The 24,291-nt window shown below is 43.6% G+C and overlaps 1 protein-coding gene across 16 annotated transcripts in view; it reads left to right on the top strand.

The window, feature by feature from the left end:
• ARHGAP20 (Rho GTPase activating protein 20) overlaps window positions 1–24,291 on the top strand; it is a 112,203-nt gene that overhangs the window by 18,550 nt on the left and 69,362 nt on the right. For 10 of the 16 annotated variants that reach the window (XM_053305201.1, XM_053305209.1, XM_053305208.1 and 7 more), the window contains one exon: window positions 3,716–3,801. In XM_053305201.1, coding sequence (XP_053161176.1) covers window positions 3,716–3,801 — 86 coding nt within the window. Of the gene's footprint in view, window positions 1–1,590; window positions 1,697–3,715; window positions 3,802–20,063; window positions 20,144–24,291 lie in introns of all 16 variants that reach the window. The other 6 variants (XM_053305207.1, XM_053305200.1, XM_053305206.1 and 3 more) reach the window with 3 other exon arrangements.

Raw genomic sequence — 24,291 nt, 5'->3', positions numbered from 1 at the left:
TCTAAGAACGAGGGTGTACTGTGCCAAGTGCTAATCTGGCTGTTTTGTTTGTGTAAATGGGCGGGGGGGGGTCGAAGAAAGGCTGAAATAAATATGTCAGTTGGACTGCAATCCTGTGAGGTAGCCTTGGCATTGAAGCTTATTGGGGGAATGTCCTCTCCCCCTTTAAAACGTCTGCGAGTGCTTATTAAAAACAGCTCCCCTTTCCCCCCTGTGATTGATAAATGGCAGGCAATATTTTGGTGGCAAATGTATATTAAGGGCAACACATTGGATAAAGTGCAGAGTGCTTTACAGGCCTTCATCCTTCCAACCACTCCAGAGTTGAGTTGCTAATGTTTTTGATTCAGAGGTGCAGAGATTAAATTGAGAGCCAGTCATGTACCTAGAGCAGGGGTTCCCAAAGGAGTACCAGTAGCCCTAGGGGTACTTGAAGGGCTCCCAGGGGTACTCAGAGCCCTCCTCTCTCCCTCTGCTGCAGCTGCATTATTTGTTCCCCATCTGAGGCTACATGTGACCACTGTAAGATATCCCCCTTAGGGGATGGGGCCACTCTGGAAAGCGTACCTAGGTTCCAAGTTCTCTGCCTGGCAGCATCTCCATATAGGGCTGAGAGAGACTCCTGCCAGCAACCTTGGAAAAGCTGCTGCCAGTATGTGTAGTCAATACGGAGCTAGATGGACCAATGGTCTGACTTGGTAGAAGGCAGTTTTCTATTGTCCTATGAGGATTGCCTGCTTGAAGTTGACGTACCTCAATAATGTATTTGCTGCAGAAGGGGAGGGAGGAGGGTCTGTGCTGGCTGTGTGCTGAAGCTCGGCATACCCTTCCTCTCACCCTGATGGACAGGTTTCAGCAAATTAGCACTGAGTACTCCCTTTGAAATTAATAGAACAAGTAAATTTTGTCCTGTCAATTTCAGTAAGACTGCTTATGAGTAACTTCGTGTAGACTGGCAGTGGCTTCTCCAAGGTTGCAGGCATGGATCTCTCTCAACCCTATCTTGGAGAAGCCAGGGAGGGAACTTGAAACCTTCTGCTCTTCCCAGAGCGGCTTCATCCCCTGAGGGGAATATCTTGCAGTGCTCACACATCAAGTCTCCCATTCATATGCAACCAGGGCAGACCCTGCTTAGCTATGGGGACAAGTCATGCTTGCTACCACAAGACCAGCTCTCCTCTTGGAGCCTGGTACCTCCAAGTTGGAAAAGACCCTTGTCTTAAACTCTAGAGCTACTGGCAGTCAGATCAAAGGTCCATCTAGCTCAGTGCTGGCTGACTGGTACTCAGAACTGAGCTAGATGGATCAGTAACCTGACTCAATACAAGACAGCATTACATATGTATTCTGCTTGGTTTTTAACCTACCTTACTTAAGGAAAGTAAGCTTATGAGATCACCCGGCTGTGTGTGTCCATATCAACTTTGCAATGCCTGGACCAATATGAACCAAATTGGGTGCAGTTATAGGGACACCTCAGCGGCAATGATGTCATCTACCCTGATTCAAGATGGCGGATGTGTGCACATTTGATGTACAAGTGGGCTAATTTTTGAACCGCCTAACCAATTTGAACCAAATTTGCTACAGCTGTAGGGACACACAGGGACACCTCAACAGCATAGTTTGTGGTGCTGTCATCCACCCCAATTCAAGATGTGAAGATTTAAGGCTGAAGTGGACTAATGTGAAGATGGTAACTATCAATTAAGATTATAGTGAAAGGAAAGTAGGCAGATTAGTTCTTACCAGAACAACTTGTTCTTTCCCCTTACTCTGTGTGCTCAGCCATTGCTTCATTCTGTTATTCCATGAACTCTAACCCTTTAACACTATCTTCTGGAGAGGGGGAACGAAATGGAATTAAAAAAAAAAATCTTAAGGGACACTGTCACTAGCCACATGCTAAGAGAATAACCACTAGCTATTATTTCCCGCTTTGTAGGCAAGTCCTTAGAGGCATTGTATTCCGGAGCTGATGGGACAGCCCTTCGACATATATGCTAAACCAACAGTTGAATTGTTGGCTCAAATGGCAGTCAGGACCCCCCTTTTACTAAAATGGAATGAAAAACATGTATCTAGGTTGTAAAAATAGCAGTGTTGTCCTGCTGAGGAATAAAATAAAACATTTGGTTTGTTCTACATGATCTTAATAAAAATGAGAGATGGAAAAACAGACCATAATTGATCTATAGTGTTATCCAGATATTGCTTTGCCCTTTGGATGCTTCAGAGTCTTTTCTGTTCCTCCTTTTAAGCCTTGAAGCGAAAGTAATTTGTATGACCTGGCACTGGATCTTATTAAACCTATTCAGTGGATACTTTTTAGTTTATTTTTAACTAATCCTAGAATGTGTGTTCATGCTGATATTTTGGTGGTTGTTACTGAAACAGCAAGAGAAAGTGGAGCATGTCGGCTTGAAATCATTAACTGTGTTTTTTTATCAAGTGGGCCTTATTGAAAGCAGACTTCCTTTCATTCATAGGACAGGTGCCAGACTGCCCTACCACCCCGATGCAAAGTCCTAGACCAGTCAGGACATGGGTGGTGATGGTGCACCAGCCTCCTCTCCCTTGTCATTGAACTTCAATCCTAATCAGTTTTTAGGGGTATGAGTTTAATGGCGTCAACTAGTGGGAGAGTGGACATCTTTCACAAAGATGGATGGAGATCCATTCCTTCTGAACAGAATTTGTAATGATGTTTGCCATTACAATGCCAGCAATGCATTTATGGTATTGACTTGAAGAGAAGAATAGCTCTATATAAACAAACAGTTAACAGCCCACATTTCTTAACCATGAGTGAGAATCTGCCCTTAGGATCACTGTGTCTTTTTAAGGGCCGGCTTTACCATTAGGTGGATCTTTAGCATCCTTCAAGGATTCAAAATAGTCACAGAGGGAGGATGGGGTAGAGAGGATACTATTTGGATTATCTGCCTCAGGTGCCAAAATATCTTGGGACAAGACTTGTTTCTTGGATTCATGATAATGAAATGTAAACTTATTTTATAAGGGACAGAGATTTTAAGTTGCCGGTTCTCATGATTGCAACTTGCTGTGCAGTTCAATAGTGCTGTCACTGATAGCCAGTCTGATTTTTTTTTTTTTAGGAGGACAAATTTACTTTTGTCCAATTGGCTTAGCTTGAGTTGGGTCAAAGTAGTGCCAGTGGAGGTATGAAACAAGGTAGGCGTATTGTGAAGATTGGTGAATAACTGGATCACGCACACTCTCTATAAAAATGGAAGAGCAAGGGTGAGACAGTGATGGGAATGACAGGCATTGCAAAAAGCCTATTAACACTAAAGCTGGTATTGCTCATAAAACAGGTACTGGCTTTACCACAGTGTCCCTCAACATCAACAATCAGCGAAAGTAAAAGCACTAGTTAAGACCAGATTCAGGATTAGTCGGTGCACAAGCTTGTTGTGGCAATGTTTCCTGGAACAAATTGTGCAAGATGCAGCTAGTCTTCTGCGTTGTTTCACCAAAACACCTCCACTTTCCCAATATGTTACATTCTGCAGACCTTTCTTTCCCATCTCCCGAGGATTGGGAAAGCAGTTTCTGCCAGTATAACAGTAAAATCCTCCTAATTACATTGTGTGTGAGGGGGGAAGACACACAAACTTCCTCATGCTTTTATCCATCCACTTATTATTGGAAATATTTTCTTACATTTAGTTTTCTTTCTGTTTTTCATCAGAAAATGAAGAGCTTGGCCCAACGACGTCAATCGGCACCATCCCTGGTTCTCAGCAAAGCGCTAAACAAGTCTAGAACGAGTGCCAGGTGAGGTGGAATGTGTTTTTTCTGGCTGTACTTCTTTTTACAGGTTTATCGGCCCAGATCGCAATGTGTGTGTTTGTCAAGCAGTTAACCATGCAAGGCTTAAACGGTATCTGCAGGAGAAGGTATGAGCCACCCCCTCAGTGGCCTTTTCGGGAAGTATTGGACCTTTGAAAATATGTGTGGAGCAGAGGTGGTCACAACTTCGTAAATAGGTTTGAAAAACTGTATGTATGAGAATCTACTCAGTTCACTAATTCCTGAATTGGGTGTGAGCTATGTACAACCCTGGACCATGTGGTTTATCCAAACACACTTCATTGTGATCTCCATTGTGATCTCCAAACTCTGTAACCAGCTGAGCTGCCTTGCTGTGATCTCTCCATCTCTTGTAATGAGTGACCTTCAAGGATAACACAAATGAATGAAGCAATGCTCACACAGTTACAAAAGTGGGTGTGCTTTCTGATAAGCTGTTGAGTAAGACATCATTTTGGAAGAAGAGAGTGGGGTTTTCAGCTGAATGAGAACAAGGCCAGGTGGGACTCGATAATAATAAAATAACTAGCTTAACCTTCACACAGCATCTGCGTGTTAGTACTTGACTGCTCTGACCAGTAACAGTTGCATTCCAACTGACCTTAACCATCACAGGCTCCTCCTCCCTATCTGCATATGGAATCCCCAATGTCCAATCACCATGGTGCCACAGGCTCCTTCTCTATATCTGCATATGGAATTCCCACTGCTCAATCACCACAGTGCTTCTGCTCATGAACTCTTGCGAGAGCTTCCACACACGGGATTAGCCACGGGTACGCCTTAGAGAATTATATAGATAGATAAATATATTTTAATCCCATCCTTCCATCGAGCACAGGGCAGTGCACACAATTCAACAGCCCCATGAAGTAGGTTTGGCTGAGAGAGACTGACTAGTCCAAAGTCACCCAGTGAACTTCATGACTGAGCATGGATATGTTTAGGAGGAATGTGGATGCCTGCTTGACAACAGACATACCTGTGGTTTGGGTTGATAGTATGGAAATGGATTTCTCTGTGAGGGTTGCAAATGTGTGAGTCTAGGAAAGGGCTGTCATGACTCTTTTAATTGTAGCAAACATTTGAAAAGTCCCTTTAAAACCTTTTACATTATTCCATGATGCTTGGGTAGCATTTTTCGTTCCATTGAGACATCTTCTCAGCGAAGAAAATAAAAGCAAGACAAACAACAGTTTCAACCTATTCGACATTTGTAAAGATACAACAGTGTTGGTTAATGCAGAGGTATCTGAATGGTGGCTGTGCAGACGCTTTGATGTTGAATTTAGATCATCCCAGTCTGCTAGCCTTGCTAGCAGGCAGCGTGATCTAGAACAGGGATTCTCAACCTTGGGTCCCCAGATGTTTTTGGACTTCAACTCTCATAATCCCCAACTAAACGCCATTGGGGCTGGAGATTATGGGAATTGAAGTCCAATAACATCTGGAGACCAAAGGTTGAGAATCCCTGATCTAGACCACAGTTTCTCAACCACCGGTCCCTGGACCGCTGCCGGTCCCCAAAGGGTTGAGTGCCGGTCCCTGACTGGGAGTCAAACCCACCCCCCAAACAACTGCAATCAAGGCACTCACTTCCTCAATTTTGCACATGGCAGGGGAGAGGAGGAGTATTATGGAGGCACGGGACCCTGCTTCCACCTTGCCTCCACGTCCTGCTGAGATCTTCCTACAGCTATCTTTATATTTACAACTTCAAACTGTATGCGGCGTGGGGGCATTGAGGAAAAGTTATGGCAGTGGGTGCCACTCGAAGGGCTGCTGGTTCTTGCATGCTCATTATTTGCAGCCAAAGTTTGATTGATTGGAACCCAGCTGCCTGTTGTGGCCGAGGCGCTTTGAGAGGAAACCCTGTTTCCCTCTTGCATCGGTGGGGTGTTGTGGTCCCTCGGCCGCCTGTAACCACCTGGTCTGCACCGCCGATGGAAGATGGCGGTCCCCTTTGTGACCTCGCCAGGGGGTGGAACCTCTGGTTGGGATCATGCCATGGTGAGGGCTAAGCAGTGGAGAGAGGGAGGAGGGCCCCCTTGGCTTGGGCTTTACAGAAAGGGAGTGCAAGTGGACCTTCCTCGGGGAGGGGAAGCAAGCACACATACCAAGGAGGGCTAAGTGGAGGAGGGAGGCAGCGTGCGGGGGAGAGGCAAGAGACCATTTTGTGAATTCATACAAAAGGGTCATTGGATGAATGGCACTGGAATGAAGTGATCCTGGGGATTTGATGCCCAGTGCGGTTCGTGTCCGATCCCAACCGATTTAAAACCAGCTGCCTGTTGCGGCCAAGGCACCTTGAGAGAGAATGCCATTTCCCTCTTGCATTGGTGGGGCGTTGTGGTCCCTCGGCCCCCTATAACCCCCTGGTCTGCACCACCGGTGGAAGACAGCAGTCCCCTTTATGACCTCGCCGAGTGTGGGGGACAACCTCTGGCTGGGATTACACCACGGTGAGGGCTAAGCAGTGGAGGGAGGGAGGAGGGCTGCTTTGGCTTGCCTCGCAGCGACGCACGGGCAGCATGTGGGACCACGTGAGCTGCGTGGCCCCCAAAGCAGGCTGCTGTGATTGGCGCATGCAGAGGTGCGCAAGCACAGCGGTAGCAGTTCTTGGACCCAGGCGACCTTCCGAGCGTAGTCCGGTGCACCAGTGCCTCGTCTCCCCAGCGAGGAAGACGAGCCATCCACCGCTATAACGCCCGCGCCCCCCCCGCCATCTCAGAATTGCCCCCTTCCCTTTAACACCAGGTCCCCACCGCTCTTCTTCACGTTTTCTTTCACCATTAAAAAAACCCCATTCCCAGCGCCTGCCACATAACTGTTTTTAAGGAGTTTTGGAGGAGCTGTGCGGGTTTCATTAGGTCCGCCTCACAAAGTGCACAATTAAGAGCAGGATCCAGATCAAGCCAGGTGATCATGACCAAGCAGCATTGACACAAATGAGAGATGACTAAATTAATTTCAGTGGGTGGTCCTGACTAACGTGGTCTGGATCCGGCCCTGTGACTACACAACTCCGGCTAAAATTCCACCTCCATCAAGAGAGTGTTAAACTGTAAACTTGGGGCTCTACTGACAACTTGCCCAGCTCTCCTCTCCTAACCTCCTTTTTGCTTTGCTTGACATCCAGCCTGATGAAGAGTTTTGGGGAATTCAAAAGCTTGCTTGTATGTTGGTTTCATAGTTTTTGAATTTTTCTAGTGGTGCAACATCCCTTCTCCATTGAGTAATCACAAGCACCCCCACCCTGCACATACTGGAGACATATTTGTTCACCCAGGCTTTTAGATTCAGGGGTTCTCAACCTTGGGTCCCCAGATGTTGGTGGACTTCAACTCCCATAATCCCCCGCCATAATGGCCAAATGCCATTGTGATTGGGGGTTATGGGAGTTTAAGTCCACCAACATCTGGGGGCCCAAGGTTGAGAACCCCTAATATTCCAAGTTTGCAAAAGATTCCAAACTTAATGATTTTAATGCTTATATTATTTTAATTGTAAACTGCCCAGAGATACAAGTTTTGGGCAGTATAGAAGTCAGATAGATAGATAGATAGAAGAACTTAAACTTGAAACCCCTTTACTAACTGCTGGTCTGGGAAACTGCGCATGAAGAATGTAGCGGTCCTTGAAACTCTGCATGAGGAATTTAGTGGTCCTTGACTCCAAAAAGGTTGAGAAACACTGATTTTCTAGACAATACCTTTAACATCCTGGAATGTGATGTTCCTTGGATTTGGAAACAACAATAATGACAAAATAAGTCTTAGCCACAAAATGGCGCAGCAGGGAAATGATTTGATTAGCAAGCCAGAAGTTGCCAGTTTGAATCCCCGCAGGTATGTTTCCCAGATTATGGGAATAATCAGATTATGGGAAACACCTATATCGGGCAGCAGTGATCTAGGAAGATGCTGAAAGGCATCATCTCATACTGTGTGGGAGATGGCAGTGGTAAACCCCTCCTGTATTCTACCAAAGACAACCACAGGGCTCTGTGGTCGCCAGGAGTAGACATCAATTTGACGGCACACTTTACAGTCAGGTGACCCAAACCAAGGACTAGCAAACAGAGGCTTGCAGCTAATTCTCATCTGGGTGTTGGGTTTGCTCCTGATTTCCTCCTTAATCTCCATGTCCCTGTTTCCATGTCAGTAGTAAAAACAATAAGGCAATTGCTTGTTTGCTTGCTTATTTGATGCAGGAAGTACAACTGAGAGAGAGGTGAATAGAATAAGGGGACAAAAAGGCAGGAAGAGGGAGGAAAAGGAGAAGAACTGGAAGTTAAATAGATAAGAGCTGTACAGGGTGAGGGTTGTAGAACACAAGTGATGGCCAGAAGAATGTAAGTAGGAGGCATAGTGGCACTCGCTTACACTTTTTGTGCTTATTACAGTTTAATAATAATAATGTTTAATTCATTCATTCATTCATCCATTCAGTTTCTATACTGCCCTTCCAAAAAATAGCTCAGGGCAGTTTACATAGAGAAATAATAAATAAATAAGATGGATCCCTGTCCCCAAAGGGCTCACAATCTAAAAATCTAATGACATGTTTAATCTTTATACTGTAAACCGTCTTGAGATTGTTTTTAATGAAAGGCGGTATATAAATTCAACAACAATAAATAAACTAAGAAATCGGTAATAAACAAATCTAGGCTAAAGCTGTAATTAGTTCATTTATTATGATAGAAAGCTGCCATATACTAAGTCAGACCATTGGTCCGTCTAGCACAGTTATATTGTCTTCAGACTGGCAGCGGCTTCTCCAAGGTTGCAGGCAGGAGTCTCTCAGCCCTATCTTGGAGATGCCAGGGCAGAAGGTTCAACTTTCTGCTCTTCACAGAGTGGCTCTATCTCCTAAGGTGAATATCTTAGAGTGCTCACATGTACTCCCATTCAAATGCAATCAGGGCAGACCCCTCTTAGGTAAGGGGACAAGTCATGCTTGCTTACCACAGGACCAGCTTTCCTTCCTTCCTTGTGGTAGGTGGATATTTCATGCCCACCACTTTAGCCATCTTGCATTTTGTCCTCTTTCACCACCACTACTACTGATAAAGAATTAGAATTCCTTTTGTAATTCACAATTTATCTGCTTAGAGGAAGATAGGCTACCTCTGTAAGTAGCCTATCTGCAGTGGAAAAAGGCTCTTGACAGTCGATTTGTTTTTGGGATATCTTCTTGATCTCCTGTGATCGGTAACATATCAATCCTGTAACATATAAATCATGTTTCTCCTTGTGTCTCAGGTTAGTACCCCGTTGCAGCCCAGGTGCTCCATCTCTGACCTGGTCCAAGCGCTTAGAGGTATCCATATCTGCTAGTGCAGTAGCTCTCAAACTTCCTGCTGGGCCTTGCTTGCCTGAAAAGCTCCAGGGTGTCTTGTGGCATCCCTGTGAATTGTACAATAATTTGAGCCATACTGTAGATTGCAGTCAACTCACCTTGAAATACTCACCAGCAGTGTTCCCTAATTCTTTTCATCTGTGCGCGGAATGAGTTTTGTTCTGGGCAGCAGTATCAAGGCAGTGTGCACGCATGTGCATTCAGAGTGGGGCGTTCCTGATACCATCTGAGCTGGATCTAAAACTGACTGAGCGGATATCAAAAAGTGTGTGAGTGCAAGTGCGCACACACACACATGCACACCTTAGAGGGAACACTGCTCACCTGGCCTGATGGACCATCTCCTTGATCTATATGAACTGAGAACACACCACAAGACACACCCAAGGCTCTATTGTGACTGCTCATGGCTTGGAAAGGTCAGTAGTGGTAGGCAAGCTGTCTTTCAAGGAAGCACCTACCATTACTTCTTCTGGAACAGCTACACAACCTCAGTCCTCCAGCTGTTGTTGGACTACAACCCCCATCGTTCCAGACTATTGACCACCGTGGCTGGGGATGATGGGAGTTATAGTCCAACAGCAGCTGTAGGGCTGAAGTTGAGCAACCCTGTTGTAGAACAAGGATTTTCAACCAGGGGTACCTGAACCCCTGGGGGCACTTTCAAGCCTCAGAGAGAGGTACATGGAGCCTTCCAGACTGGCATGCTGCACTGTTGGCTCTTAATCAGAGGATTCGTATCACTAGCCAAGTGGGTGGGGGAGGAGTATCAAGCAGCATCCTTCCCTCATGGATCATCATCCACTGCCAAGCCAGTCAGGCTGAGGGAGGGGTGAGCTGATCTTGAACACCTGGTCAGTCAGTCCACAAGGAGAGGGGAAGGGCTGGGCCAGGCCAAGGATATCCTGTAGAGCCCTGGCTGCCAGTCTCCAGAGTGAGAAAAGGAAGGGAGCCCACAGCATAGAGTTAGGAGTATACGCCACCACCACCACATCAATTCCAGGGTAGATTTGCTTGCTTTGACAAGATTTATGTGGTTCACAAGAAAGATATCCAGATTCTTGGCTGTGTGTGGGTGGCTGGGTAGATAGAGTACCTTAGCTGAAGCTTTGAGATAAAAGGGATGCCAAGTTGAAAACCCCTGTTCTAGAATTACTCTTGATAAGCTTCTGATGGACCCTAGTAACAATCACCTGCTAGATTCTGAGCTCAACACCCAAGTTCTGGGAAACTGCTTGCCACACTATAAAGAGATTAGCAGATGACAAGATTAGTTTGTGCAACATTTTCTACTTGTATTGTTTTCCCCCAAGAGCTCTGTATTATACTGAGTGGTCTTCAGACAAGCTGATATTTTTCTAGCATGTTGCATTTTCATGCTCCATCTCTGCCCAACAATTTTTTGATTCAGCTTCTACCAAGCTCTCCTTTAGTTCTTATAATTTGCAGGGATTGTGTTAAGGTCACTGGCAAAATTACATGCAAGTATGATTGGCTCCTTTGACTATTTGACTTTAGTTCAGTTGATTTCCGCCTCCCCCTTAACCTGGTCTGCCTTCCTTCTCTGTTTAACAAGATTCCATTCCTCTTCATCAATAATCAAACAAACAGTGTTTGAATTTTCTACTCTCTGTTCTGTAAATGCTTAACTCCCTTTTATAAGCAGCAACAGAGCAATGAGTGACATGACCTCTGGCATGTTTGGATGGTCAAATATTTTTGTCTTAAAGCTGTCAGTGCTTAGCACCCTTTTGTAGGCAAAATACTGATTTCAAGCTTAAATAGATCATAGGTTCATTTTGGCACTGAACCTATTGTTGATAACTCAGTATGCTGTTGTCTTAGTGGTTGATTAATGATCTGTAGATCACAAAGTGCTCTTCCAGATCTAGCCTACATCTGCCAGGGATTTGTCTCTCCATAGCAGCTGATTCAGTTCAGTGGCTGACATCCTAACACTGTGCTGGTGCAATGGATGAAATTACATGCGGGCAAGAAGGTTGCAGAGCTTCATGAACCTGTGGTGTTCCATGATGTTGCGCAGCTTCTAGCAGAAGACCTTCTCTGGGACACATACAAGGCTGTAGAGGGAAAAAGAAGGGTAGGTACCAAAATACAGCCCCCCCAAATTAAAAACAAGTACCGAGCTGATAAGATGTATTGTAATATCAGTAGAATGCAGGAGCGGCCAGTGAGGGCAGCACTGGTGGGGTGGCAAGAGGCATCTTTAAGGAAGTAATAAGCAGGTGCTTCCCATTGTGTAAGTGTTCCACTTGCAATCCTGCATGGGGCAGCCACAGCGTGGCCCTGGTCTCTATGCATATACAGAGGCTCCACGCATGCGCAGAGGCTAGGGCTATGCTGCGGCCCTGCCAGATGCCAGGCGGAGCACCGCCTCCTTGCATGGGATTGTGGGTGGAGCACTGCAGCTTGCAGGTGCTGCTTACATATGGTAATCACCTGCTTACTACCTCCTTAAAGGTGCTTCTCGCTGCCCCCCCCCCACTGCTGCCCTCACTGGTCGCTCCTGGTTGAATAAGAATAGTAAAAGAGAGAAATAGAGTATAAGTGACCCTATGGGTAATGATACAGTGGACAAAAAACTGAGACTTGTAGCACTCAAACAAGGTTTCAAAAACTTCCTCAGTCAAATGAAAAATCCAATATTGCAGTCACTATGTTATTATTATAGTTGTAATTGTTTCTCAAAGTCCTTCTCAAATCCAAAAGGGAGCTAGTGATCTTGAAGTCCACTCAATATATCAATCTTCAGACGAAGCAGTTAGTCATACTTCCCGATGGATAGCACAACTTCAGCTAAATTGGGTGAGAGCTGTAGATATCTATGACTTCTAAAACTTGACCCTGAAAGGAATGGGGAAATGGTTTGGTTTTCCTCATTGCTTTAAATATAATCAGCAAGCTGCCTGTACGTTTATAAATACATAGGAAGCTGCCTTATACTGAATCGGACCCTTGGTCCATCTCGCTTAGCACTGTCTGCACCAAGTGGCAGTGACTCTTCGGGGACCTAGGCAAGGATTTTCTCTAGCTTGGAAAGGAACTATCTCATGCTGTGCAGGAGATGGCAGTGGTAAACACCTCCTGTATTCTATCAAAGAAAACCACATGGCGCTCTGGTCGCCAGGAGTCGACACCGACTCGACAGCAAAACTTTACCTTTACCTTAGACACCAGATTAAACGTGGGACTTCTTGCATGCAAATCTTGTGCTTTACCACTTAGCTATGGTGCCATTTCTTGGTTTTATGCTACGGCCTGATTCAGACAATTGTCTAAAATATGGTTTAGATTATCACAAATGAGCCATGGTGAGCTTGGGCTCATACTCTATTTTGTGTGTGAGAGGAGGAGTAAATCCCCCCCAAACACACACACACACACACACACACACACACACACACACACACACACACACACTCACTTACTTTAAGAACAAACCACAGTTCCATTTTTGCTGTGGAGAACTGTGGAGTATAAACTAATTATGATTAGAACAGTCAGGATATCTACAACTACAAGAACTACAAGTCTTTATTTCAGTCATTGACCAGAATGAAGGATATCAAACCTTACTTTGATCTTGATTCAATATTGCCTGATTTGTTCCAATTATAGTCAGCTTAACAAATCAGAGTTCCCCAAATTTGTATGCGACACAGAACTATGATTAGTTCTTAAAGTGAAAGCAAAAGCTTTCAACCTCTTCTTCCCGTATGCGGTGAAGAGGGCATGCGAGCCTAGGGTTTGTTGCATCTCATTTGTGGTAGTCTAATCGTGGTGTGTTTTTTGTTGGTTTGTTTTTTTAGATAATCGTTTGAAACTGAGCAAGCTGGTGTTTTTTTTTTTTTAAGGTTATGTGTAACTTACAAGTTTTAAATACCTTTTATGAAAGTATTGGAGTCTCATTGCTATCCATGGTAGGCAACATGAAGGAGTAGTCTAGAGAGTGTTTGTTTAAAAGCAGGATTTTAGTGTGCTTAAGGAGGAATTTTTAATAGACATTATAAATAAATGTATTAGAATCCTCCTATTTATAATTCTAAGTTTTTAGATTTTCGGACACTGAGGGAATGATGTGGTTTGAAGGCATTTCCCTGATTTTCTTCCTTCCTTGATGCATATAATATCAAAGATCTGTGTTTCATGGAAATCCTGTTCTTGTCTAAATCATAGTAAATGATTTTGACATGTTGTTTTACAGCCCTGTGCCAAATGCTAAGTATTCCTGGATAACAAAGATCATGTGTGTTATCTAGTAACGCAAAAGGATTAGCTCTGCTGTGGGAGATACAGTACGTACCCTAAAGGATTGTACGGAACTGTTCCCAAAAAAGTTTAATCTGAAGACATGTGGATTGTCTGAGCTATGTGGCTAGAAGAAGATAGAACTGGAGATCTATTAAATGTGAATTGCCAGAAGGTCTTAAGTGTCGTATTCCAAGGCGCGCTCACACACATTTATGTTCAGTCTTCTGATTCTTGGTTGATATTCATGGTAGACAAAGTAATGACTTTCTAATGCAGTAATTTGTACTAGTTCTACACAATGATCTCTACAAAGAACTAAGCTTGTACATACCTGTAAACTTAAATATCTCATAGACTGTGCAAGCCTTTTAAATGTATAGGACAACTTTTCTCTGTAGTACACTCAGCCCTGGGATAGCAGATGGGAGCTGTTAAGGGATCCTGTCAAGGCTACTGTCTGAGGCCCTAGAATCTGAGGGCTTGTGATCTCAAGGAATAGTCTGGACAGAACTCAAGTCTTTTATAGACAAGATACTCCAGGACATTGTGACAGTATACAGTTGATAGTTCTCAGGTCATTGTGTGTTTGCAGTGAATCCTTTACTCCACCAGTCTATTGCATACCTGAGGAGATTAAGACCATGCCATTGTTCATAGCATCTCTTGAATAGAGTGGAAACACAAAGAGGTAGGCAAGGTGGCTGGCAAGATTTGGACTGTACCACTTCTCATTGCAGGCCAGAGATTGTATGGATGCTCCCTCATTTAAAAACAAAAGCCCTGCACGTAGAGAAGTTTATGTTGGGGACAAGCTTCTAGCCTAGGCATCTCCTTGACATCCTGGGTTTTCTAAATGTGTGAAGAGTCAGGTTTTTGTTGTCCCCTCCCCCCACCCCCATGGTGTGTTCTCATGCAGTTTCAAGTGCTATAGTCCAGGAACAGTTTCACCTCTTCATCTGATATTTGCATAACTCAGTAGACAAGAGATCTTCTTCAAGTGGTAATTGAAGAATTCTAATTCTCCCATGGTTTGCATGGCTTCTGCAAAGGTAAATCTTGCCTCACAAACCTTTTGGAGTTCTTTGAGAGTGTCAACAAGTGTGTGGATAAAGGTGATCCAGTTGACATAGTATACTTGGACTTCCAAAAAGCTTTCGACAAAGTTCCTCATCAAAGACTCCTGAGAAAACTTAGCAGTCATGGGATAAGTACATGTGTGGATTGCTAACTGGTTGAAGGACAGGAAACAGAGGTTAGGTAAAAATGGAGAGTTTTCACAATGGAGGGAAGAAAGAAGTGGGCTCCCCCATGGATCTGTACTGGGACCGGTGCTTTTTAATTTATTCATAAATGATCTAGAAGCAGGGGTAAGCAGTAAGGTGGCCAAACTTGCAGATGATACCAAACTCTTTCGGGTAACAAAATCCAAAACAGATTGTGAGGAACTCCAAAAGGATCTCTCCAAACTGGGGAGTGGGTGACAAAATGGCAAATGTGGTTCAGTGTTGGCAAGTGTAAAGTGATGCACATTGGGACAAAACCCCCAACTTCAAGTACATGTTGATGGAATCTGAGCTGTTGGTGACTGACTAGGAGAGGGATCTTGCGGTCGTGGTGGACAGCTCGTTGAAAGTGTCGACTCAATGTGTGGCATTGACTGAGAAGTCTCTGAATATTTAATTTGAAACAGATTTGAAAATTTGCTGGCTTAAAAAACAAACAAACTATATTCAGTCTTCAGTCCTCCTGCAGAAGGATTGTTCTCCACTTGGCTCTCAATAGTTTAACAGCTCTTCCTTGTATCAAATGGGCGTATGCTTAGAAAAGATAGTCAGGACTGAGTTCAGTCAGCTAATTTTCTCTTCCTGTGTGCTGCCTTTTGGGGGAAGTGCTGTGGATGCCTATTCCCTTACCTGCTCTTTGGTTGATCTTTATTTTTTTTATTTATTTATTTTTGTCTTCTGGCCAAAGACTTTTCTCCAAATCCAAGCTTGGTTAGGTTTTTGGCAAACAAAAGAAGTGACTCCACAGGGTTTTTACCACAGCCTTTCTGATACCCATAGCCCCAAAACAACTTATTTGGGGCCTGAACCACAGCCTTGCTTTCTCCATGAGACTATCCAAACTTGGCTAACATGGTACATAGAAATGGCATGGGAGCCAGATGAGCAGCAGGCATGAAGAGGCAAGATGGAAGAAGTGAGGGGACAGATTGAAAAAGTGAGGTGAGGCTTCTATCCCCCTTTTTATGTTTTACGGCAAAAAAAGATCAATTGGAAAATATCATTATTTTTACATTTATATTCCATTCTTCCTCCAAGGAGCCCAGAGCAGTGTACTACATACTTAAATTTCTCCTCACAACAACCCTGTGAAGTAGGTTTGGCTGAGAGAGAAGTGACTGGCCCAGAGTCACCCAGCAAGTATGGCTGAATGCGGATTTGAACTCGGGTCTTCCCAGACCTAATCCAGCACTCTAACCACTACACCATGCTGGAATTGGAAAGGTTCCCCCCCTTAATTTTTTTAAATTATATTGAAGAATTTTCATACTAAAAAAAAAAAAGGATATCATTATAAACAAAAACATATGCAAAATACAGAGCATTCCAGAGTTACATAATTGTAGTAATTTATCAGTAGTGGATCTAGCAAGTGAGTATTGGCAAATGAATTAACCAATACGTCACTTTCTGTACTTGTCCCATCAGTACAAAATAAGAATATAGTCTCAAAGAGCATGAACATCTCTGGCACGTCCTATCCCAACATATCCCACCAAAAAGAACTTTGACTAGAAGGTGGTCTTGGGTAGTCCTGCGTATTATTGGCATGACTGATGAAGGCATGCCACGTATTAAGGAACTTGCCTTCCTTGGTTATTCCCTTAGCTATTCTTAGCTGTTGTGTGATTCCTCCCCCCGTCGTCGTCCCCGCTAATGCAATTGCTCATATTCTAATCTAGAGACCTCAGGTTTATTCAGAGAGTTCATGTTACCAGTCTCCAGTGCAGAGCAATTTCCATTCTAGCTGCTGCCGGAATGGTGGTATTGAATCTTTGTGTAGGAGGTCTGAATCTAAATGGTCCAAAATTGACAGGAAAGGTAATTGGGGGTCTGGAGAGAGTTTTTGTCTCATTGTTGTTAGGAGCAACCCCTCTTCTTCAGCCCAAAATACACATTTATGAGTCCCTCAGGCAGAACTGGGACCTTTGCAGGTCCAACACTGGCAAAACCAGAGACCAAACAGAACCTATAGAAGGTGACAGAAGGCTTTTGACAAGTCTCCCTCTCCACTATGGAATTTCGTTACCAAACCGGGCTGAACAAATACCTGAGTGAATTAGAATTAGCAGGCTTGGGTAGACTCTGGAAGAATAGTAACTAGATTGATATGCAATATTATGGAGCCATCTCAGGAAATCCAATTATTGGGAATAGCATTAAAAGTCACCTCTCTCAGCAGCCTTCCTATCTGAATGATAAGACCCATTTCTGAGTGGTAAGACAAATAACCTAAAATCAACCCTGGAGGTCAATCCTCACACCCATAGTGAAATCTCTACTATTGAGCAATTCAGATTAGCTAAACAATTCAACTACTAGAGTTAAAACTCCCCTCACAAAAGGGTATTAAAACCTCTCTTAGCGTCAGACTGTCTGTTCAGTGTTCAGCTTCTCAACTTTCTTGCCACAAGGACTCCACATAACACATCTAGCTGATCCCATGGATTGAGTTTGCCCATCTCTTGCTAACCAGACCATCCACCCACTTGAAGTCCAGAGATGGAGAGTGCATTCAATGGCTGTGTCCTAGAGATTCTTATGCGGAGACTCTCTGAGCTAAATCACTTTGCAATTGGGCTCCTCCTCACTCCCTTGCAAACCAGTCACAGCTGGTGTACCAGCCGTAGCTGGTAAAAGGCATCCCTACACACCGCTGGCACTTCTGCCTCCAAGGACAGTGTCAGGTCCAGAAGAACTCCCAAGCCTGGTCTTTCAGGGGAAGTGAGTTTTACCAACTCAGAGCATTTCTGTCTTATCTGGATTAAGTTTCAGCTTGTTTGTCCCCATCCAGCCCAGAACAGCCTCCATACTGCGGTTCAGAACATCCACTGCCTCAGTGGGTGGATGTTCATAAATCCCTTGTTGTCGGAGACAGACAGACAGATTTTTAATTTCAGGAGCTGCCTTAAAGTACTCTTAACAGCCCTGACAATCTAGTTCGCAAGTGAGGGAAGTAGAGGAGGGGGGAAAGCATATATTGTGTGCCACAAGAAAAGTTTTAGAGCTTCTCTAGCTCTCAGAAATGTATGTTCTGTACAAGATCACCATTGCTATTGAACTGCTCTGTAAGTTAAAGCTTTTGAAGAGCAGCAGTGCCTTGCTATAGCCACTCATCAGAGAAGCTGAAGAATGGGTATGTGTAACATTATCATGGTGAGTAATTGCGTTATTGTATCTTCAGCTGCAAGTCATGGACAGACTCTGTAGGGAGCCCTACTGAGAGAGAATTGCAGTCATTTGACCTTTTAGTTATGAGGGCAAATGTTGCTGTTATAGAGTGGTCCCAGGATAGATGTGACCTGCACACCTGAGCAAACACCTTTGCTCATCCCTACATTGACCCAGTTGTGAAAGCATAAGGTAAAAAGGGGCCACATGGTTCTGTACTTTCAGAAGCAAAGAGAAAGGCCTCCCCTTTCATTTCCTCTGGAGATATTCATCATTCAGCAGAAAGCTAATATGTGGAGAAAAAATAATTTCAGTGTAGATTGGGAAGTTTCATATGTGAAAGAGGAAACATTTTTTTTTTTTAAAGTGGTGGGAGGATAAAGATCATTCCCAAGTCTGAACTATTTAGCTGCGGGGTTTAGACTTCCTTGGCTTCTAACCTTAGCCTCCCTCTAAATTTTTGTCCCATTCATGTTACTTGCAAGAAACCACAAATGGCAGCTTCCCATTTGGCTCTGTAGCCTGTGACCTGGGAAGCTAGCCATGTGAACAGCCAGTGCTTATTTCACATAGTTCCCTCCTGGCATAGGGAGCAATAGGAGATCAGCACATGCTAAAGCACTCTGCCCTTTCAGACAGGAGAGTTCAGCTGGTGCTGAAATGGTGCTTCTGTCTCTCCAAGCAGAACGGTTGGCCATGCCCTTATACTGCCTCCTGTTCTGGATAAGGAATGTGCTGTGGTTATAGCAGGAGAAAGGACTTGGTCAGCTTGTTTCAGTAGACATGTTGCCACCTTTAAATGAGAGGGCACAGCCCAACGTCAAACTGTGCAAGACAGTCAAGCTTAAGAGAGCCTTCAGCATCGAGTAACCAGTGGATATAGTCATAAGTATAACATCATCTGATCTCTGATTTTTCCAACCTACACTACTTATTTAATCTGATGGGGGAATCACATGTATAAATGTACACCCCTTCTGACACCTTAATGTTTCACGCTAACGTAGGCATGTAACATATGTCTGAAGTTATTCTGGCCTGACATTGTGACCTGTTGCCTGTAGTTCTCTTAACTTAATACCAGGCACTATATGGTTCCCATTTTAGTCTGATTCTCCCAAAAACCTATTCCTCTCCCAGTGCGGTATTTGCTTGTGCATGTGAAATCGTTCTTGATTCCCAATTTGTAAATCCTTCAGAAATAAAAAGTTTAAAATAAAAACTAGAAGGGAAGAACTCTTATATGAAAATGCTTTCTGTGTTTGAATTGTTGCTTCACAAAGTGTATACAAATGTGCCATATCCCCTGCCTACAGGATAAAGAGCTGTAGAGGCTATTCACATGCGCATGCAAAACCAGGCTAAGGGAGCCTAGCCCAGTTTTTTCACGCGCGTGTGAACTGGTGGGATCAGGCCAATCCCAGCAGCAACTCGGTGGCAAACCCGCCTAAGTAGCCACCCTTGAGAATGAGGTTAAAGGATCAAGTGCTCCCTTAATCTCATTTTTCTGATTGTTGGACAGCTGTGGCTACTTGCAGCCACCTACCTGACTGTGTGGAGCCTGGGAAGGGGAGTGGGGATCCCTGTGTTGTACCGTGCACTTGCACAGTGCATCACAGTATTTCTAGGGGCTGGTATGACACATCTCAGCCCTCCCCGCTGCCAGTTCCTTGGGACATGGGGAATCATCTGGGTATGCAGGGAGCATGCCCAGCAACCCCAGCGGGATCATCTGTGGAGAAGGGAAGTATAACCTGCCTTCCCCGCAGCCCGCTCTGGAGCCCTTCTCATGGATCGTGAGGCTCACAGTCTAGGAAGGACTGTACCTTGCAGTAGTGGATTTCCCATGTTTCCACATGTTCCATCCATGGGTTTTGAGCATTACTGGCCCATGACGTACTCAAGAAGTAGATGGCAAATTATAATCAGTCCACTTTCATGCTTGAGTCTCGAGGCCAGTACAAGGATAGCTTAAGTCTTTGGCCTTTGGGCATTGCAGCTGAAGATAATGGGAAATGTAGTCCAGTAACATCTAGGGAAGCCAAATTTGGGAGCCCCTGGCTTAAGTGAAGTCAAAACCCTCCCCCTTTTTTGAGAAGTCAATAGCTAATGCTTCCCTATTACTTTTGTAAATAGGTGCTGAATCAGCAAAAAAGAAAGAACAAAATAGGCAGATATGGATGGGAAGAAATGTAGCTGTGCAGAACACCAGCACAGTAAGGCACCTAATCCTCCTCATATGAATTCAATTATGACTAGAAATACTGTCTAGAAATATATCCAAATGACTAGAAATACTGTTGCACATAATGGAATTTCAGAATCCTCCTAATTCCTTTGAGTCAGCTATGAGGCTGGTGTGATAATATATTTATTTTTTCTTTCCCCAAACACTGCACTCAAACTCAGAAGCTTTTTTTTTTTTTTTGCTATAATAGCTAAAGATAAAGTTTCATTAAAACTGTTAATAAAGAACCATGTGAACCCTCTGGGGCTGCAAGAGGTCTCCCCCCACCTCCAATTAACTTACAAGCTTGAAATCCCTGTCCTTCTCGTGTGGTCTCTTCTCCCCATCCCTCCACCCCCAATCCTTGTGTTTTTGTAGAACATTTCAGTTCTCTGGTTATTACATAAAAGTGGTTTATGGCTGTGTTTATACACCTGGAAAGTGAAATTGACTGATTCTGCCAGACTTATGTAATATGCTGTGATTTTTATTATTAAGCAAAAGGTAAAGGGAAGCCTATGGGAGAAGGAAGAGTTCAGAAGTGCATTTTAAGAAGGTGACGTAGAAAATCGGCTTATAAATCCAGTGGTTAAACTTTCTGCTATAATTTTGGCCCTTCTTATCTAAGGCAGAGATTCAAAATTCTTTGGCCCCAATGCTCAAAATACATTGGGAAAAATGTACCTTCAAGAATGTTTGTGAGCTGGCTTGAGTAAGCATGTTTTTAGAAAAGTGACTATGAATGTTAATATATTTTTTTAAAATTGTTTTGATAAGCTGCTTCTCCAGAGCTCGCTTCTGAATTGTCCCCTTTGTGAAGAGTATTCCGTATCTGGCAAATAGTTTTCAAAAGGACCAAAACTGGGTAATAACGATGACAGTAAAATGGAAATTGGTAGTAGAGCACATTAGGTTCCCAAGGCATTCTTTGACTTTGAATAGAGCAATTTCAACAACAACTAGAGCACATGAGGTTAGAGAATGGTGATTCGTTAATGCAGAGGTTCTCAAACTGAGTTGTCCAGATATTGTTGGACTACAACTCACATAATCCCCAGCCACCATGGCCTTCAGCATTAGTGAATATAATTGTGTTTCTCAGCCCTGGAGAAACAAGGCTCACAGATGGATCTTGCTTTGCTCCACTCTGCTCTGTTTCAGCCGCTCTGCAAACATTCCTATTCCACGCCTTTTACCACTTCCTAGTAAGCTTAACTAATCAGACGAAGATCAGGTCCCATCACTTACAGATAGCAGCAGTACAAATATTGTGACTGTAGGACTCCCGTAGAAGGGCAGATAGATGGTGGCAATAACTTAAAATGAAATGAAAATACAGTAATGAAAATAACTAACAAATGTCCCACAAGCATATTTCAATGGATAATATTCAGTGCATATTATATTTTTATTCAAAATATTCAGAACATATTTTAATACAGTCCTACAGTATTAAAATTTAACACTATTTAAAAATTTTATTTTGGACTTAGTGGCCAACATCAGATTAAAAAAGCATTGCTGTAGGGAATGCACAGCATGCACTATGTGGGGAAGATTATTTTCTTCAATATCCCCTTCCCTCTATAACCAACTGTGACTTCTGAAAATATGTCCCTGAGAGTTGCATGACCATCAGGGACATACTTCTGGGAGTCATAGTCAGCTTCAGAGGGAAGGGGATATTGATAAAAACCATCCCTCTGGTGTTGCACTGTGTCACTCAACACACGTTTTGTTAGTCTGGATGTCATCCAATACTTTAATTATGGCTACTGAATCAAAAGTCAAAACATTTTTTGCAGTTTTTACTTGGAAATAAATGATGAAATGCTGTGGCGTTGAAGAGGAGTTCTACATTTTGGAATGCACGTTTGGAGAATGGACAGTCTCCATTTGACACACTGATTTTTATTTACCTACATTTGTGAGTCATGCTTGTTAATAAATTGTGATTTCCAGTGTTTGGTGTGGATTCATCCAACCTTCTCTGAATATTGTTGTTATGATTGGATTTCAGTTTTTTTTGGCTTAATGTGGACAATGTTTTTCATCACTGAAATTTGTACCTCTGAAGTTCTGTCATAATAACTAAACAGACTAATGATGATAATAGATTAAAGCTGAACTCATATTCTCTTCCACCACCACCCCAACTTAGCCGATTCATGCTGTTGAAAATAGTAATAAACCTTTTTTGTAGCACATCCAAGTGTTCAAAGCCTTACATGTACATTATCTTATCCTTATAGCAATTCTTCACGGTATGTCACATCATAATCCCCATATTGCAACTAGGCTGCATTCCACAACTGTTGGCAAGGTCAACAAGCCGGTTTCTGTGGTTTCCTTCCTCTGCCCCTCACTGGCAGGGCTTTTCTGCTGAGTGCAGCCAAGATCACCCCGTGCCTTCCTCTCCTGTTCTGGAGCCACCATCAGGCAGGGACTGTCAGGCCCTCTGCCTCCCCTCTCTAGAGCAAAGCTAGAAAGAGAGTTGCTGGACTTGCTGGTTTGGCCCTGTGCAGCCAAGGTGCTCTGAGTGCCAGGGTAACACAGTGGCCAAACAACCCTCAGCCTTGGATTTGGGGGTGGGGATAGCTGTGCAGCCACTGGATGATCACTACCCACCTCTCTGTCTCCAAGGTTGTGAGCTTGCTCCTCACCCTCACCAGAGGACAGCATCCCACTCACTGTGGTGAAGGTGGCAACCAGAAATGTGGGAGCCTGCAGATTGAGTATGGGTAGACTGCAACTGAGATAGACTGACTAATATGAACAGGGTACTGTATCTATCTATCTATCTATCTATCTATCTATCTATCTATCTATCTATCTATCTATCTAATTGAAATATACCTTCATTAAAGGTAAAGTGTACCATTGAGTCGGTGTCGACTCCTGGTGACCTCAGAGCTCTGTGGTGGTCTTTGGTAGAATACGGGAGGGGTTTACCATTGCCATCTCCCACGCAGTACAAGATGATGCCTTTCAGCATCTTTCCTATAGAGCTGCTGCCTGATATAGGTGTTTCCCATAGTCTGGGAAACACACCAGTGGGGATTTGAACTGGCAGCCTTTGGCTTGCTAGTCAAGTCATTTCCCTGCTTCGCCATTATGCAAGTTAAACATTGTCAAGAATTGCCTAGACTGGAGCTGAGAACCATAGCTTCTGTGTGAGACTGTCCATGTGATGAGCTACCAGAACTGCAGGAGTAAAAGGCTCTGAACTGACCCCATCCAGCCAGGCTGTCCATTGGATTTTACTGGAAAAGGAAAGACAATAAAATACTTCCTGTTTGGGCTAGAACTTTGTCTGAGCAATAAGGACTTCTTATCTCTGGTATATTCCTGTCTGTGATCCTTGTCATGACTCCTCAGTTCTGACTTCTTGCTTTGGTCCTCCTGACTCGCTTCTCAGACTTGGCTTCTGGCTTCAGTTGTGCCTTCCAGCTTGATTCTTCAGTGATCCCTGACTTTCATCCTGACTTCTGTCTTGATTCCTTGCATCTGGCTCCTGACACGCCGCCTCCTCTCCTGGTCCTGACTTCTTACTGGACTCTCCTGTGGTTGCTATTTATGACTAGCCCTGACAAGTAAATGGAGAAGAAAACTGATTTATTTTTTTAAATTGTGACAAAATGTATGCAAAGCACTGTGTGGTGTTTTGTAGACTAGGACAGTTGTAGTGAAGCTTCGCAAAATACATCTATTTCCTTTCTTCCAAACTCAGAAGTGGTTTTATCACAGAGTACTTGAACCATTAAAAGATGTGCTATTGTTCAACAAAAGGGCCTCATTCTTGGAATAAAGCTCTTGTGGTGCTGAAAGGATCCAGTTGACAGTAAGACTTCAAAAGAAGATTGGCTGTCCTTACAAGAGAGGAAGTTTGATGCTTTTCTCTGTCCAAGTACATTCTATTAATAGTCAGTATAATATTAAAACCTCATAGGAGCTTCCCAGAACCCCACTCATTCATCCTAACTGCTGAAAGATCGGAATCAAAACAACAAAATAGCTTCTGTTTGTATATAAAATATTGTAATTGCCTTTCCTAAAAATAGGCCAAGCCAACATACAGCATTTTTTTTAATGCAGAACTTCAATAAAATAAAACTGTAGCACAATGAAACACTCCTG

The sequence above is a fragment of the Hemicordylus capensis genome, chromosome 3 (genome assembly GCF_027244095.1).
Source record: "Hemicordylus capensis ecotype Gifberg chromosome 3, rHemCap1.1.pri, whole genome shotgun sequence".
In the NCBI taxonomy this organism is placed as follows: Eukaryota; Metazoa; Chordata; class Lepidosauria; order Squamata; family Cordylidae; genus Hemicordylus; species Hemicordylus capensis.
This window is presented reverse-complemented; position numbering and strand designations above follow the sequence as displayed.